This window comes from Lepidochelys kempii, chromosome 3 (assembly GCF_965140285.1).
Source record: "Lepidochelys kempii isolate rLepKem1 chromosome 3, rLepKem1.hap1, whole genome shotgun sequence".
Classification (NCBI taxonomy): Eukaryota; Metazoa; Chordata; order Testudines; family Cheloniidae; genus Lepidochelys; species Lepidochelys kempii.
Window position 1 is genome coordinate 102,450,654 of NC_136382.1, and position 14,202 is coordinate 102,464,855.

Below are 14,202 nucleotides of genomic sequence, written 5' to 3' on the forward strand. Positions count from 1 at the left end.
ACAATAAAGATAAATAATGCACAGCAATATATTCCACTGCATCCATAAGTTCAAATTCATTAGAACCACCTATGATTTGTACCCCATGGAAATATGCTTTTTATATATATAGACTGAATGACTGATTGACTTAACTGGAATATGTTTTATGCTACATATGCCCTGTAACATATCTATGTCAAGGTTATGATCTACTGAATCTATTAATCCTATTTGTATGCATGTATCCTTTTTGTATTTGAAGTTGTGAATACTGGCTTGATTTCTAAGCAGCCTTAGTAGAGCATTTGGTCAGCTTCTTGAGAAAGAAATGTGCAAATTAGGTGCCCACTCCAGAAACACTTAAAGGACAATGAATCTTGTAAGGCTCCAATCCACATGAGAAATCTACCTGAGGATGTTCAAGCAAGCATGTGAACCATGGCTGCCACCTTTAAGTTCTGAGTCATGCATGGACAGGTGACTTGCCCATGAGACTCCATCTCGGAGCTGGACTTTGCATAGGAGAGAGGAGGGAGTCTCCACCCACAAGAGAAAGTCTATTTAAGCCTGTGGGAGACCCCTCCATTTTGTCTTCAGCTGGCTAAGGAGACATCCTTGAGGGTGGAGAGGCTAACTGAAAGAAACTGGAACAAAGGGCAGCAACTACAGGAGGTGTGAGTGGTTGCTGGACCCAGACTAGAAGAAGTCTAGTCTGTAAAAGAAAGCTTACTAGAATTCCTCTAAGGGTGAGATCTTTATCTGTATTCAGAGTTCTTACTGTATTAGACATAGACTTGCATGTTCTATTTTATTTTGCTTGGTAATTCACTTTGTTCTGTCTGTTACTACTTGGAACCACTTAAATCCTACTTTCTGTATTTAATAAAGTTACTTTTTACTTATTAATTAACCCCGAGTATGTACTAATACCGGGGGGTGGGCAGAACGGACACAAGCAGCTGTGCATCTCTCTCTATCAGTGTTATAGAGGGCGAACAATTTATGAGTTTACCCTGTATAAGCTTTATAAAGGGTAAAATGGATTTATTGGGGGTTTAGACCCCATTGGGAATTGGGCATCTGAGTGTTAAAGACAGGAACACTTCTTAAGTTGCTTGCAATTAAGGCTGTAGCTTTGGGGCACGTGGTTCAGATCCTGGGTCTGTGTCGGAGCAGACTGGCATGTCTGGCTTAGCAAGACAGGGTGCTGGAGTCCCACGCTGGCAGCGAAAGCAGAGGCAGAAGTAGTCTTGGCACATCAGTTGGCAGCCCCAAGGGGGTTTCTGTGATATAACCCATCACACCACCATCCCTGGTGAGATATGTGAAGGGAACCCATCTCGTAACAGATAGTATTTCGCTCACTGTTTATATTATGATGCACTTACATTCACTCTCATCCTTGGGGTTGTGCAAGCCCACAATGTGGGCACAAAAAACATCCCTGATTTCCATTGCATGTAGGGATCCTGCTCCAGTTAGGACAGGTGCACTTTTTGGCTGTGTGTACCAGTCAAGCAATCCAGCAGGATCCGGAGTCCATTCCTGTTGGAATGGCTCAACTCAGTCCTCACAGACATTATGCAGAATGCAGCAGGTCACAATAATGCAGACGGCCTTGGTAACTTTGGCATTCAAATGGTTCTGCAAAGAGCGCCAACAGGATTACAATCCACCAAATACATTCAACTACACATTCTACAGCTACTGAGAATGTAATTAGCCATCTTTTACCAGACGCTCTGACCTCAGGGTACGGTTTTAAATGTCATGGCAAAAGGGGGGTACAACACAGGGTCCCCCAGTGGGGACAGTTACCCATTTATAACAACATCACTTGGTGGGAAGAGTGTCCCAGATTGTCCATGAAGGAAAAGTCCCAATCTATGGAAAATCCTGGAATTACACACTTTGCCAGTACAGCCCATATTAGAGTCCATCAGTTGGCCATTGTGTTCAACCAGGTACTGCACAATGATGGAGCAGAATTCTTTGTGGTTTGTGCATTCAAATGTTCCTCGAGGAGGGCAAACTAAAGGCACAAGTCCCACCTATGACCACATCACACTTTGGAAAGCCCATTTTCTCAACACCAGCAATTATTTCAGGGACTTTGTTTATGCCCACTAACCTTTGAGTAAATCACAGTTCTGACTGCCTCACAAACTGCTGCCAACACAGCTGATTTGCCAACACAAAACTGGACAGCTATAGACCTATAGCAGTCAGGGATAGCCAGCTACCAGATGACTATAGGAACCTGCTTCTGGACCAGCATGGCCTCCCTCATGTGTGCATCCTGACACTGCAGGGTCAGGTAAAGCGGTTGACAAAGCTGCACAAACATCAACTGCTTCATGTGAAAGTTCTGGAGCCACTGCTGGGCATCCCAGGTCTGCATGATGATGTGATTCCCCCCAGTCTATGCTCATGGCCCTGCTCCAGAAACACCAATCTACATATGGGAAATCTGTGGCTACAGCAAGAGTCACGAGCAACAGCCACTAGTTGGAGTCTGCTACATCTGTTTTCCCTTCCAAGAAGTCCCTCTGATAGGACAAAAATGGCTGCCAAGATGTCCACCAGTGTCTCATAGATGCTCTGCTCATGACGTGAAAGTGCAAGCTTGACAAGTTCTTCCAAAGGCGCTTCATCCTTCTCGGTGGCTCCAGTTGCTGGGAGTGTGTAGACGCAAAGATGGCTCCACTGCGTGTGTTGGCAGGCTGAGACAACTTCTGGTCAAGTGCCATGGAATGAACAGTCAAGTTTTCATACTCCATGAACTAAGGCCTAGAGTGGCTACAGCCAGTGTTTTCCCCAGGAATAGTGTTTTCCCCAGAAATGGAGGTGTTGGAGTGTTTGAATTTACAGGGTGGGTGAGGGTTGACGATGGGTGAGACCATGAGGGCAAAGGTGGGCTGTATGGCATCATAGTAAAAATTGCAAAATATTTCACGACCATTCTATTAGATTTAACTCAAGTTTAAAAAAAAAAAATCACACAAATTAAAGTTGGCTACTCAAGCCTTGTATGAAGCACATCATCTACATCCTTCTTGATTTCTTGTTGTAAGTTTGCACAACTCTGTTAATGAATGCAGTGCATTTGAGAAGTTCATCTTTGGCGGACTCTCACAGGTCCAGTCCTTCCATTGATATGCTCATTAGTTCATTCACATGATCAGGTAGAAGGTGACTTCTTTCGGAACACAAAATTTCTATTCAATGAAGAAAAAGAACATTCAGCTGTAGCTGTTGTAACTGGGAGTAGCAAGAGACAAATTCCTACTTCTTTCATCCCAGGAAACATAGCACAAAGATTGGGTTGAGCCACGAGTGATGATAAAGAAGCTGAAGTCAAATCTTCATTCATTCATCCTATGATATTCCACTCTAGGTTCAAATTCTCTAATGTGATCAGGTCAGAAGGCAGCCCCATTGCTGGTAGTGCCCCACTCCACTCAACTATCAGTGTTTTATAAGACAGTCATCTGTAAAAAGCTACTTAGAGGTTGAAGAGAAACCAGAAGTAGCTCTTGTAGATTTGTAAGAATCAAGTCTGTATACTTTTTCAGCTGGCTTAAACACATCTTGTCCTCTTCACTTAAGGATTCAATACAAGTGCCTTCATTAGTCAACTTCTGGACTGAAGTCTTTGCTTCTTCCGGTATGTTTTCAATGTATCATTCTGACTGATCCAAATGTAGCTTCTATTGCTGGACAAAGGTCTACTATTTTTGTAGCACATTTCCAGTCAATTTTAAGTGATTTCAACAGTAGACTTACAAAAGAGAGAATGGTGATAGTCTTCTCTGAACAAAGTAGCAAAAGTAGTCCACCAGCCTCGCCACTTAGATCGGTCCTACCTTGCTAGATACTTTCCAAAGAGAGTAATAACTGTTGCAGTAATTAAGACAACAGCCAGAGGTCATTCATGAGAAAGCCAGCGGGCATTACCAGATTGGACTAATTTGAACTCCAGTCCCAGTGTATCTATTTTTTCCAAGATGGTCAGTCTTTCTGGACTTTTTTTTTTAAATCACAAGTATAATGAAGACATTACATTTATGGCTTTTTAAATGTCTTGAAGATTCTACAGCTGGTACTATTGCTAGTTGGAGTGGATGGCCTCTGTAGTGTGTATAGGAGAGATTAGGGTTATACTTTTCTCTGAGCAAAGTTTGTACTCCACTATGTCTCCAGAGAAGTTTGCAGCTCCATCAAATGCATAACCAACCATTTGTTTGAGGTTCAGTTTACAAGAATTTAATTCTAAGATGCGGATTGTCACAGATGCAGCCAATGTGTATCTTCTATAACCTGAACATCTAGAAATGCATCTATTGACCTACCACTGACATCAGCGTACACAATGACTTAATACTCGATGCCCATTTGCATCAGTGCATTCATCAGCCATGTACACATTTTTTTTGAATGTTGTGAGAGTTCTTCACTCTTTCAACTCCTGAGTCTTTCACTGTTGCACCGCATGCGTTTAACCCATGGGTGGGCAAACTACGGCCCGAGGGATTGCCAGGGGCCCCGCACCACTCCCAGAAGCGGCCGGCACCAGGTCCCTGCAGCCCCGGGGGAGAGGGGACAGAGGGCTCCGCATGCTGCCCTCGCCAGTGGGTACCTCCCCCAAAGCTCCCATTGGCTGCAGTTCCCCGTTCCATGGGAGCTGCGAGGTAAGTGGCCCCAGGTTGGAGCTCGCACCCTGAACCCCAACCCCCTGCCACACCCCAACCTCTATTACCAGCAGAAGAGGTAATAGCTCACCTTACCTGATCACTCTTGTTACAGTGTGTATAGTAACACCCATTGTTTCATGTTCTCTGTGTATATAAAATCTCCCTACTGTATTTTCCACTGCATGCATCCAATAAAGTGAGCTGTAGCTCACAAAGGCTTATGCTCAAATAAATTTGTTAGTCTCTAAGGTGCCACAAGTACTCCTTTTCTTTTTAGGTAGAGTAGGTGTGTTCATGTAAATACAGTCTGGTCCTGAATCCTTCTCCTCCTACCCCAGGCTCATCACTAGCTGTCAGGGAGAGCTCATTGAGACCTTGCTCGCAAGTCATAATTTGAAATTATTAGGTTAGCCGTCACCACCAAAACAAATGTGCTGACATGATCATAAAAAAAATACAGCTATTTGAGGAAGCTAGTCTTTTTTCATACTTTTCAAACCTATTATGCTTTTTTCAGATACAAGTATTTTATCATATGCTGCATATGCATTTAAAGGGTGTATTAATATTTCAATTTAAATTCAAATTTCCAACCGATTAAATTGGCAACACTGCATGTAACAAGTTGACCACTGGGGGTAGGGGTGATGGGGAAATACATGGGGGTGTAGGGAAGTCCCTTCAGCTGGATATTTCACTAAGAGGCCTGGGATACGCCCCCAGAATCACAAGGTTTGACTTGGGTCTGTGTAGTGCAATACAGATGCGTCAGCATGATTGTGAGACCCAGCTCCAGAAATTGTAAGCCCATGTTCACTATGCAGTGTGCATGCAAAAGGACAGGCTCAGAAATACCTAGTCTGGAGACTTGGGTCCCACAGTCCCAAGCTGACAATGCAGTTCAGACATACCCCTACCACCTGAAAGAGAAAAGGAGCATTTTATCTTCTACCACCTATTGCTGGGAAGGGGAGGGAAATGTCTCTAGCCCTCCTCCAGCTTCCCCCATCCTTTGGGGGCAGGTGGCCAGCACAGGGTCCTTCTCCCTGTGAAGAACTCCAGTGCCTTCCTCTGTTGCTCCTCATAGTCTTGCCAAGAAGCATCCGCACGAAGCAGACTTGATTTTACAGCTGCCCAATGAGGACTAGATGGCTTTATTTTTTAAAAGTAACATTTTGCACAAGTTAGTGCCTTAACCCCTACAATTGCCAGGCAAAGCTTCTGATTTCCAAGTGGATTTAAAACAATTTAAAATCCCATTTTCTGAGCTAGATTTTGTATGCACTTATTACCATACTTACTTGAGGTTTTTCCAACAACTATAATAGCAAATTACATTGATGGCATCTTCCAGCCAAGGATCTCAGAGTACTAAAGAAGCCTCATAACCCCATGAATTAGGTAAGTATTATTCCCACTTTACAGAGAAGGAAAACTAAGGCAAAGAGGTTAAGTCACCAGCTCAAGGTCAGAAACAGAGCTGAGGTCTTTTGACTCCTAGCCCTGAATTTTAATAGCAAGACCATCTGTTTTTCATAGAATTAACACCACAATGCAAATTTCACACTAGAAATAAGATGCAAGAAAACAACACTCACCCAAACAGAATTGTAACACATCCTGAGACAAACATCCCAGCCACAAACATGAATTTGGCTCCAATTTGTACAAGCTGCAATTGGTAAAGAATAAATATTACATTTTAAATTATTTCAAGTCCACTTTTATGAAGGAAACTTATTTGGGGAGTTTTGTTATGAAATCAAAACACTGTGTGCACGCTCTAGAAAAATCACTGACAGGACAAAGGGAATGCACTTCACTTCTCCCCATTCTCAGAAATGCCAGAGGCAAGACAGCATGGCCTGCTTTCACTACAGACTGTGCCAGCTAGGAAATGGATGGCTGGGGGCACAGCCTATGGCCAGGTCACCTTCAACAATATAACCCTGTGGGGCTTCTAATTGCATTCTAACCCTGCCTTAGCATGAGCAGACATTTCAGTTTCTTTGGATTGTTCAGGGTTAGAGAAAGAGCAGCCTGTTTTACTGAAACCAGTGGTTTGTCCAGCTTTCAGTGAAACCCTGAGATGTCCAATCATTGCAACGGGCTACCCACTTGTCTATTGCATTGGTAATGAATTGTGTGTTTCACACAGCAGCACCTCCAGTGGAGGCCTCAACTGCTCCACAGCTCCCACCGACTTCACAGCAGAAAGGTAAGCAGTCATATGTACTCCCGACTAGTGACAAGATACACAAAAACTACAGCTCCAGCCACAGCTAGCTCTGAGGCAGCCTCCTGGCTCAGCCAGAGGAATATCTTCAGCTGTGTGTGTGGGTGGGGGAGGTAGCAGGAGAGAGAGAATACTGAGAAAATAATATGAAACACAGGAAGAAAAGGGTGGTGGATGTAGACTGATGGAGGGGAGAAAGGAATAAGGTAAACTTAGAACTTGCACTTGTTAACTCCTTCTACTCAAACCATGGCAATAGGGTAAATATGCTAGACAGGACAGCAGTGATGAGAAGACAGCAGGGTATCCCACTTTTCCCTCCCATACATCAGTGGTCTGTTGTAAGTGTCCTTTTTTTGAGAGAGAGGGTTGGAAGGTATAGTTAGAGGGAGACACCAGAGGTCTAATTCCACTTTCCTTGAAAAGACTAGAGGACTTTCCTTGTTTCTTTAGATAAGGAAGGGGAGAGAGAGCAGAAAAGTTAATCTCAAAATCCTAAAAAAGTCAAGCTGTGGCCTTAAAGCAACCTGTACATAGGTTTAAGAATTATATTTGATAGCCACATTTAGCGTAGGAACCTAGAAGACATTCTCTAGCCTTAAAACATTTTCCTTGAATGATTTAGCTCCATCCCCAATGACAGGCCAGACTGCAGTCAATGAAGAGAGTGCCTAAGGAGGTTGTCAATTTTGGAAGAACTAGTGGGCATTTTTCAAATCTTTAGGTACCAAAAGACCAGCAAAAGTGCAATTTAAAAAAAAAAGTACTCCAAAAAGAGTGGAAAGGAGAGCTTTGATCACAGTGTGTTCTGGTTGCGTTTTTGACCCCTTCTTGCTGGAGCTCTGTCTGCAACCACCCACTATTTTAACAACAGCACAAAGACTTTTATTGCTTCAAAACTAACTGTCTGAATGTTCAGACAGAGAAAAACGTGCCATCTGTTAGAAAAGTGGTTTCTCTACTGTGGAGCACTTGCTGATGGTCAGCAGAGCAACTTGATCTCATGCTGCTGGATGTCTTCCTTATTTCTAGTTTAATTTACAGGTGTCCAGGCTCTTCGTTGCCAGGAGGATGCTGGATGTCTGTAAAAGCAACTGGAAAATAGGAAGACTACCTAAACACATTTACTAGAGGATGGAGTGAGTCTCAAAGTGCCTAAGTTAGCTTTCCCTATCCACTAAATACCCATCTCTTTTTCTCTAAAAAAGCAAGCCTGTGTGTGCTAGCATTCATAAACTGATTTGTCTGGACCAGGCTCTGAGTAAGGTTGTTAGGTCCTATTCCATAATTAAGTCAGTACTGAAAACTTTAAAGATACTTACATAATTGCCTACTATTAAAGAAGTCAAGAAATTGAATAAAGCAAAGCATCCAAAAATCAGTCCAACAACTGCATCACTGGCACCCTTTTTCTCTGCCTGTAAAAGGAAACATCACGACAGCCAGATTCAGAACATGGACAAAACAAAAAAACAAAACAAAGCACCATACACAATGTTAGCATCTGGTGACAATACTTTCTAATCAAGTCTTCCGTCTTTATCCTTCTTTCATTGTACCTGTCAGTATGGTCATAAAACATTTTCTCTTTTAAAGAATGGGAGATTCAGCAGTAACTCGACAACAATTTAAAATTGCACCACAATTCAGTATTTCTGTAGTTAGGAGCAGAAGCAGCATCTACTCCACGTGGAAGCAGGTGTGAAGGATGGAAATTCTAAGTTGCTTTGTTGCACTACAGGCCAGCTAATTGGACCTTACTCAGGGACAGAACGCATTCCCTAAGTCTGTACACAGGTGGAACCTGGTGTGCACAGACCTCATCCCCCCTGCAAGAAAGGAGCTAATGAAGGAATGTGTTGTCTCCACAGCATAGTTCCCCTACCCCCACATCCCAGGATGCCACAGAGGACACCCTGCAAATTTGGGATCCATGCAGGGGAGGGAGTGTGGACTGGGCAGGGGGGAAAGATGACATCATCTCCCCACTGGCCCTACAGAAGTTATCTGGGAAGAGGTAATAGGTTTGGTAGCTGTATTTTTCTTTTCCACTGGAGCTGCATTGCCAGTGGAGCTCAGAAAGTAGGGGGAAAAGAACCAGGGTGACTCCAGCACTGGAACAGAGGTACAAGGCCTCTGCACAGAGAGCACTGGCCTCTCACAGATCCTGGTGGCTATGCACCATTTGCGGGCAAGCTTTGAAGATCACTCCATGCGGCAGGTGGGTGGAACACTGGAATGTTCAAGGAGAAAACCCTTGATCTGGCCAACAGACCAGGGCCTGCCTCTCTCTCTCAGCAATGGATTTGTTCTAAAAAGATTACTCTGAAGTGTCATGGGGCTCTACATGCATTTTTTTTCTCAACTCTTTCAATTTAATGTGACAGTAAAGGTGGGTTTCCTATCTGCCAGCCTGCCAAACGTTTGCGTGGGAAAGGCTGAGGAGGAAGACTTAAGTGGATGAGTTGGAGGTGGCAGGGGAGAAAAGAGTGATCTAATAGGGCACTGGAATGGAAGTCAAGAGACCTGGGTTTTATTCCTGGTTCTCCAACTGACCTGCTACGTGAGGTAGGGCAAATCACTTCACCTCTCTCTACCGTTTGTCTGTCTCATCTAAAATAGGCTGCAAGTGCTTTGGGACAGGAACAGTCTCTTACAGCGCCTGGCACAATAGGAGCTTGAGCTCACATGTAGCCTCTAGGGATGATGCTGCAATATAAATTATCGGATTATATTTTAAAGTTATTTCCCATTTTTTTTTTAAATCTGAATAGTTTGCAGAGCTGTATATTGTTTACCTCTCTTGGAAAAAAGGGCCCCAGGATTGAATAGCAAATCATCGAACTGAAGTTCAAACAAGCTGTTGCTGCCATTGTGAAGAGCTGATCTCTGGTAAACCTGCTTGACTCTTCACTGGGAACTTCTGGTCTGCCATTTTCTAAAACTACAAATATTTGTATTAGGCTCTGATAAACTGGGACACAATTTCAAGCTGTCTGTTTACAAGAGATGTGCCCTCCAGGAATTTGGAATTAGTAACCTAAACCCATGGGTCAGGAAAAGGTAATTGCCAGTAAGAGCCCTAATCCCATCATTTTCTCAATATATTACTGTACCATAAATGAAGATTCCCCCAACCCTGCAACCTAATTTGTACAGATAGCCTGCCCCTGGCACCCAGAGTCCCTTTGACTTCTCAGGCTTTGGCTACACTTGCACGTTATACCGCAATAAAGCCTCCCAGAGCGCTCTACCTTACTCCCCGTCCACACTGGCAAGGCACATAGAGTGCTCTGACTCCCTGGCTGGAGTGCTCCTGGTACTCCACCTCCCGGAGAGGATTAACAACTGTTGCGCATTGGCTGAGACACTCCAGCCCCAGTGTAAACAGGGAGAAACGTTATTAGGCACTGATTGACCTCCGGAAACGCCATGATTCTTTTAACTTGTTTTGTGGTCAACTCCAGAGGCGGATGTGCGCTCAAAGCCCTGGGGGCTGCTTATCAAAACAACACACACAGCTACTTTTTGCTTTGACGGAGTGAGAGGCAGGCAGGGGCGCCCCGTTTGGAGCACCCACAGCTCATGTTTGCTTTAAAAGAGAGGCGGCGGGGGGGGGGGGGGAGGGGTCCCTTTCGGTGAGCAGCTGCTTATCTCCTCTGTGAGCAAAAAAGAAACAGCTGCCCTATGCTTTCAGTGAGTGAGAGAGAGGCGGGGGAAGTCTGTACTTACAAGACAGCTCAGCTGACACACTCAGCACCCCAAAAAACCCACTCTCTCTCTCTCCCCCCTGCTCCCTGTCACACTCCACACCCCGCCCCCCATTTGAAAAGCACACTGCAGCCACTTGAATGCTGGGATAGCTGCTCCCAATGCACCCCTCCCAATGCAGCAGCAAATGTGGCCAGGACAGTGCGCTGTCAGCTGTCAGTGTGGACAGACTGCAGCGCTTTCCCTACTCAGGAAAAGGGAAGGGGGGTTTAACTCACAGCGCTGTACATCTGTAAGTGTAGCCAAGGCCTAAGAGTCCCAGTGTCTTTTTACAGCTGAGCAGCTTGCAGCATCAATGACAAAAGGATCCAACACCGTTGCCCTGACTCATACATAGCTCCACGGGATTATTTGCGGGACTAAGAACTGCCCACCGGAGTACTGAGTGCCTGATCAGATCCCAGGGCACCTTTAAGTGAATTGACAACTTCTAGCATATAAAGTTGTAGTCTTTTGTCTACACAGTATTAATGATCATTACGTATGCCATAAAAAGTCTGCACCTGACCCCTCACATACACTTTGTTTTATAGCCCAGAGACCCAGAAATAATCAGCTTACAAATAAACATGTAAGAAACTTTCAAAATACAGGTGTAGGCCATCTACCAGCTCTTTGTATCCTTCAAAGAAAGTTTTGTAATCGATAGTATTTAATTGTACTGTTTTCTTTTGCCATGGTCACAGAACACAAGAATTAAGACCTGAACCTTTCTGTTTGCTACATACTTGGTAAAGTAATTGTTCTTTTTTTAAAAAGTGGGCAGAGAGAGGGGTCTCCTGCTGTATTCCAGGGTGAGGTTGAGGCCAGAAGAGGTTACCAGGGAGGGAGGGATGTCTTTATCCAAGGTGAATTAGGATGGTTACTTAACAGGTTTGGCTTCAGGCCCCTCTAGTAAGGCTTTTCATTAGTTGGCTAGGGTCGCAATTAGCTTCAGAGAGTTTTTAAATACCCAGCAAAAAACCTTTCGACGTCATCGTTTTATAAACCTTTACTAAAGGAACCAAGTTTCTGTTGCGCTTCAGTTAGCTGTCCCATAAAAAGAAATAGCCAATTGAACACATTACCCTAGAACAGAATGCTATGGGTTAATTTCAACAGTGAGAGGTTTACACGTGAACGGCGAGACGTGCCAGAGATCTTTGTACAGTAGTCCTAAATTCTTCGGATGTGCATTTTAGTGGCAGAACAACAACAGGAAAAGAAAATAACCGGGGTGGGAAGAGAAGATCTTCTCCCTCCCAAGTTGCAAAGTGATCCCGAAAACTCCTTCAGCAGCAAACACAACCCCATAACTAAACGAAACAAAAAGGAGCCAGCCCGGAGTCTCGAAAGGATTCGGAGACTGCTTGGGTGAGCGAAGCGATTGCCCAATTGCCTTGCGGGGGGAAGGAGGGGGCGGAGAAAACAGCACCGCGGACACACTAAAGAAGGTTAAAGAGAGCAGGATCCGAAAGAACCAAAAACTCCCTTACTCCCACCTGGGGTTTGCAAAGTCTCCTGGGTCTCTGCTTCCTGGCTGCCCATTGCGAAGAGTCCTGAATACCGCAGCCGATGTAGCTTCACCAGACAAAAATGTCTATCCTGGTATTTCGCACGGGAATAGGGAAAGACTTGCGAGAGGAGCAGCAGCCTCGCTTGTTAGTCGTGAGCATGCCCAGCTCACGCTAAACCCGCTCCTTAGCCGCACGGGGGAGCAGCTGACACGGCCGTTCCCTCCCAGTTTTCCACGGGCAGACACAGGCTACGTCACCCTAATTGTTTAATCCGCCAATCAGCGGCTGTAGGACATATTTGTTGTTCTTCTACCCTGAGAATTTGTGAAGGGTGACAAAGAACAGCTGCGAATTTACCGTCACAGCAAAAGAGGGACATTACACCTGAGCACTGGAATCACACCGGTGGAAATGTTCTGTGGTTATTCTGCCATTCAGTGTCCCAAGCCGACAGACAAACCTGTGGGAGCTGCGGGGAGGAGGGTGCGTGCTTAGCATGTAGCAAAGTAGGAGTGACCATGACACAAGATTCATAGAGTTTATAATCTGAAGGACTATCATGATGGTCTACTCTAACATTCTGCATAACACAAGCCCCAGAACGTCACCCAGTAATTTTCTGCCAGACTTAAATTCAGCTGGAGCTGTCTGGAGCCAAGACCTGTAAATATGTTCAACCACTGCCCTGGTGTTTTTATAGCATTTAGGGAGGACTCTGGGAAATAGTCTATAACAGTGGTTCCCAAACTTGTTCTGCTGCTTGTGCAGGGAAAGCCCCTGGAGGGCCAGGCCAGGCCTGGCCTGTTTACCTGCCTGCGTCCACAGGTTCGGCTGATCGCAGCTGCCACTGGCCGCAGTTTGCTGCTCCAGGCCAATGGGGGCTGCGGGAAGCGGCACGGGCCGAGGTACGTGCTGGCCACCACTTTCAGCAGCTCCCACTGGCCTGGAGCAGCGAATCATAGCCACTGGGAACCACAATCGGCCAAACCTGCGGATGTGGCAGGTAAACAAACCAGCCCAGCCCACCAGGGGCTTTCCCTGCACAAGCAGCGGAACAAGTTTGGGAACCACTGGTCTATAAGAATTGAAACCCTAAATTTCTGCATCAAGACCATAACTTCCAGTTGAGCTATAGCATATATTTTAGCAAGATATCCAATTCTGATTTAAAGACTAAGTGATGGAGAATTCATTGCATCCCTAGATAAATAGTTACAATGATTAATTACCTTCCCTGGTTAAAAAAAATAAAAATTATCTTCTCTAATTTCAGCTTCCAGCCATTAGCTCTCATTATGCTCCCCCTACCACCTTTTTTCTCTTTATGATTACAATGAAGTATCCCAACACTAAGTCATAGCCATATTCTTCTGCTGCCTGCCAGCCCCCTGAAAAATTCTGATAGCAAAAAGCCCCCTGAGTTGCTGATAGGAGATCGTAATGACAACACCTTTCAGCAGCAATTCCTTTACTAGATGTATAATTCTCTCAGTAAAGTTTTTGAAGTCAAAACAGGAGTACATCAGAGGTGTGTCGTATCTGCAATCCTCTTCAACATTGCCATAGACGGGATAATGCCGCGTACAACAGAAGACGTGCCAAGAGGTGTTAAATGGACACTCTTCTCATCCCTTGAAGACCTGGACTTCGCTGATGATGTCGCTCTCCTATCACATACGCAACACCGTATACAAGAAAAAACTCGACTCAATGCATTCAGCCAGCTAATTGGATTGAAAAATCAACCGCAATAAGAGATATCATGACCTTTAATATTGCCTCACCATCACCAGTACGGATAGAGGATTATGTTCTCACCAATGTAGAAACGTTCACATACTTGGGCACCACCATCAGCCAGAATGGTGGAACAAGCCAGGACACCTGGAACAAAATCAATAAAGCCAGGAACACCTTCAGGAGCTTAAATACAACACCAACACCAAAACCAAACTCAAGATTTATCAGAGCTGCACACTTTCAACACTGCTTTATAGTGCAGAATACCGGGGAATGAGAAAGT

The 14,202-nt window shown here is 44.7% G+C and overlaps 1 protein-coding gene across 3 annotated transcripts in view; it reads right to left on the bottom strand.

The window, feature by feature from the left end:
• The window catches only part of LOC140909025 (MFS-type transporter SLC18B1), a 33,453-nt gene extending 21,067 nt beyond the window's left edge, over positions 1–12,386 (bottom strand). Inside the window, exons 1-4 of one of the 3 annotated variants that reach the window (XM_073337348.2) lie at positions 12,165–12,386; positions 9,711–9,850; positions 8,235–8,330; positions 6,275–6,348 (exon numbers count right to left, since the gene is read on the bottom strand). In XM_073337348.2, coding sequence (XP_073193449.1) covers positions 6,275–6,348; positions 8,235–8,330; positions 9,711–9,850; positions 12,165–12,210 — 356 coding nt within the window. In that variant the 5' untranslated portion in view covers positions 12,211–12,386. Of the gene's footprint in view, positions 1–6,274; positions 6,349–8,234; positions 8,331–9,710; positions 9,857–12,158 lie in introns of all 3 variants that reach the window. The other 2 variants (XM_073337346.2, XM_073337347.2) reach the window with 2 other exon arrangements.
• Between the last annotated feature and the right edge of the window lie 1,816 nt (positions 12,387–14,202).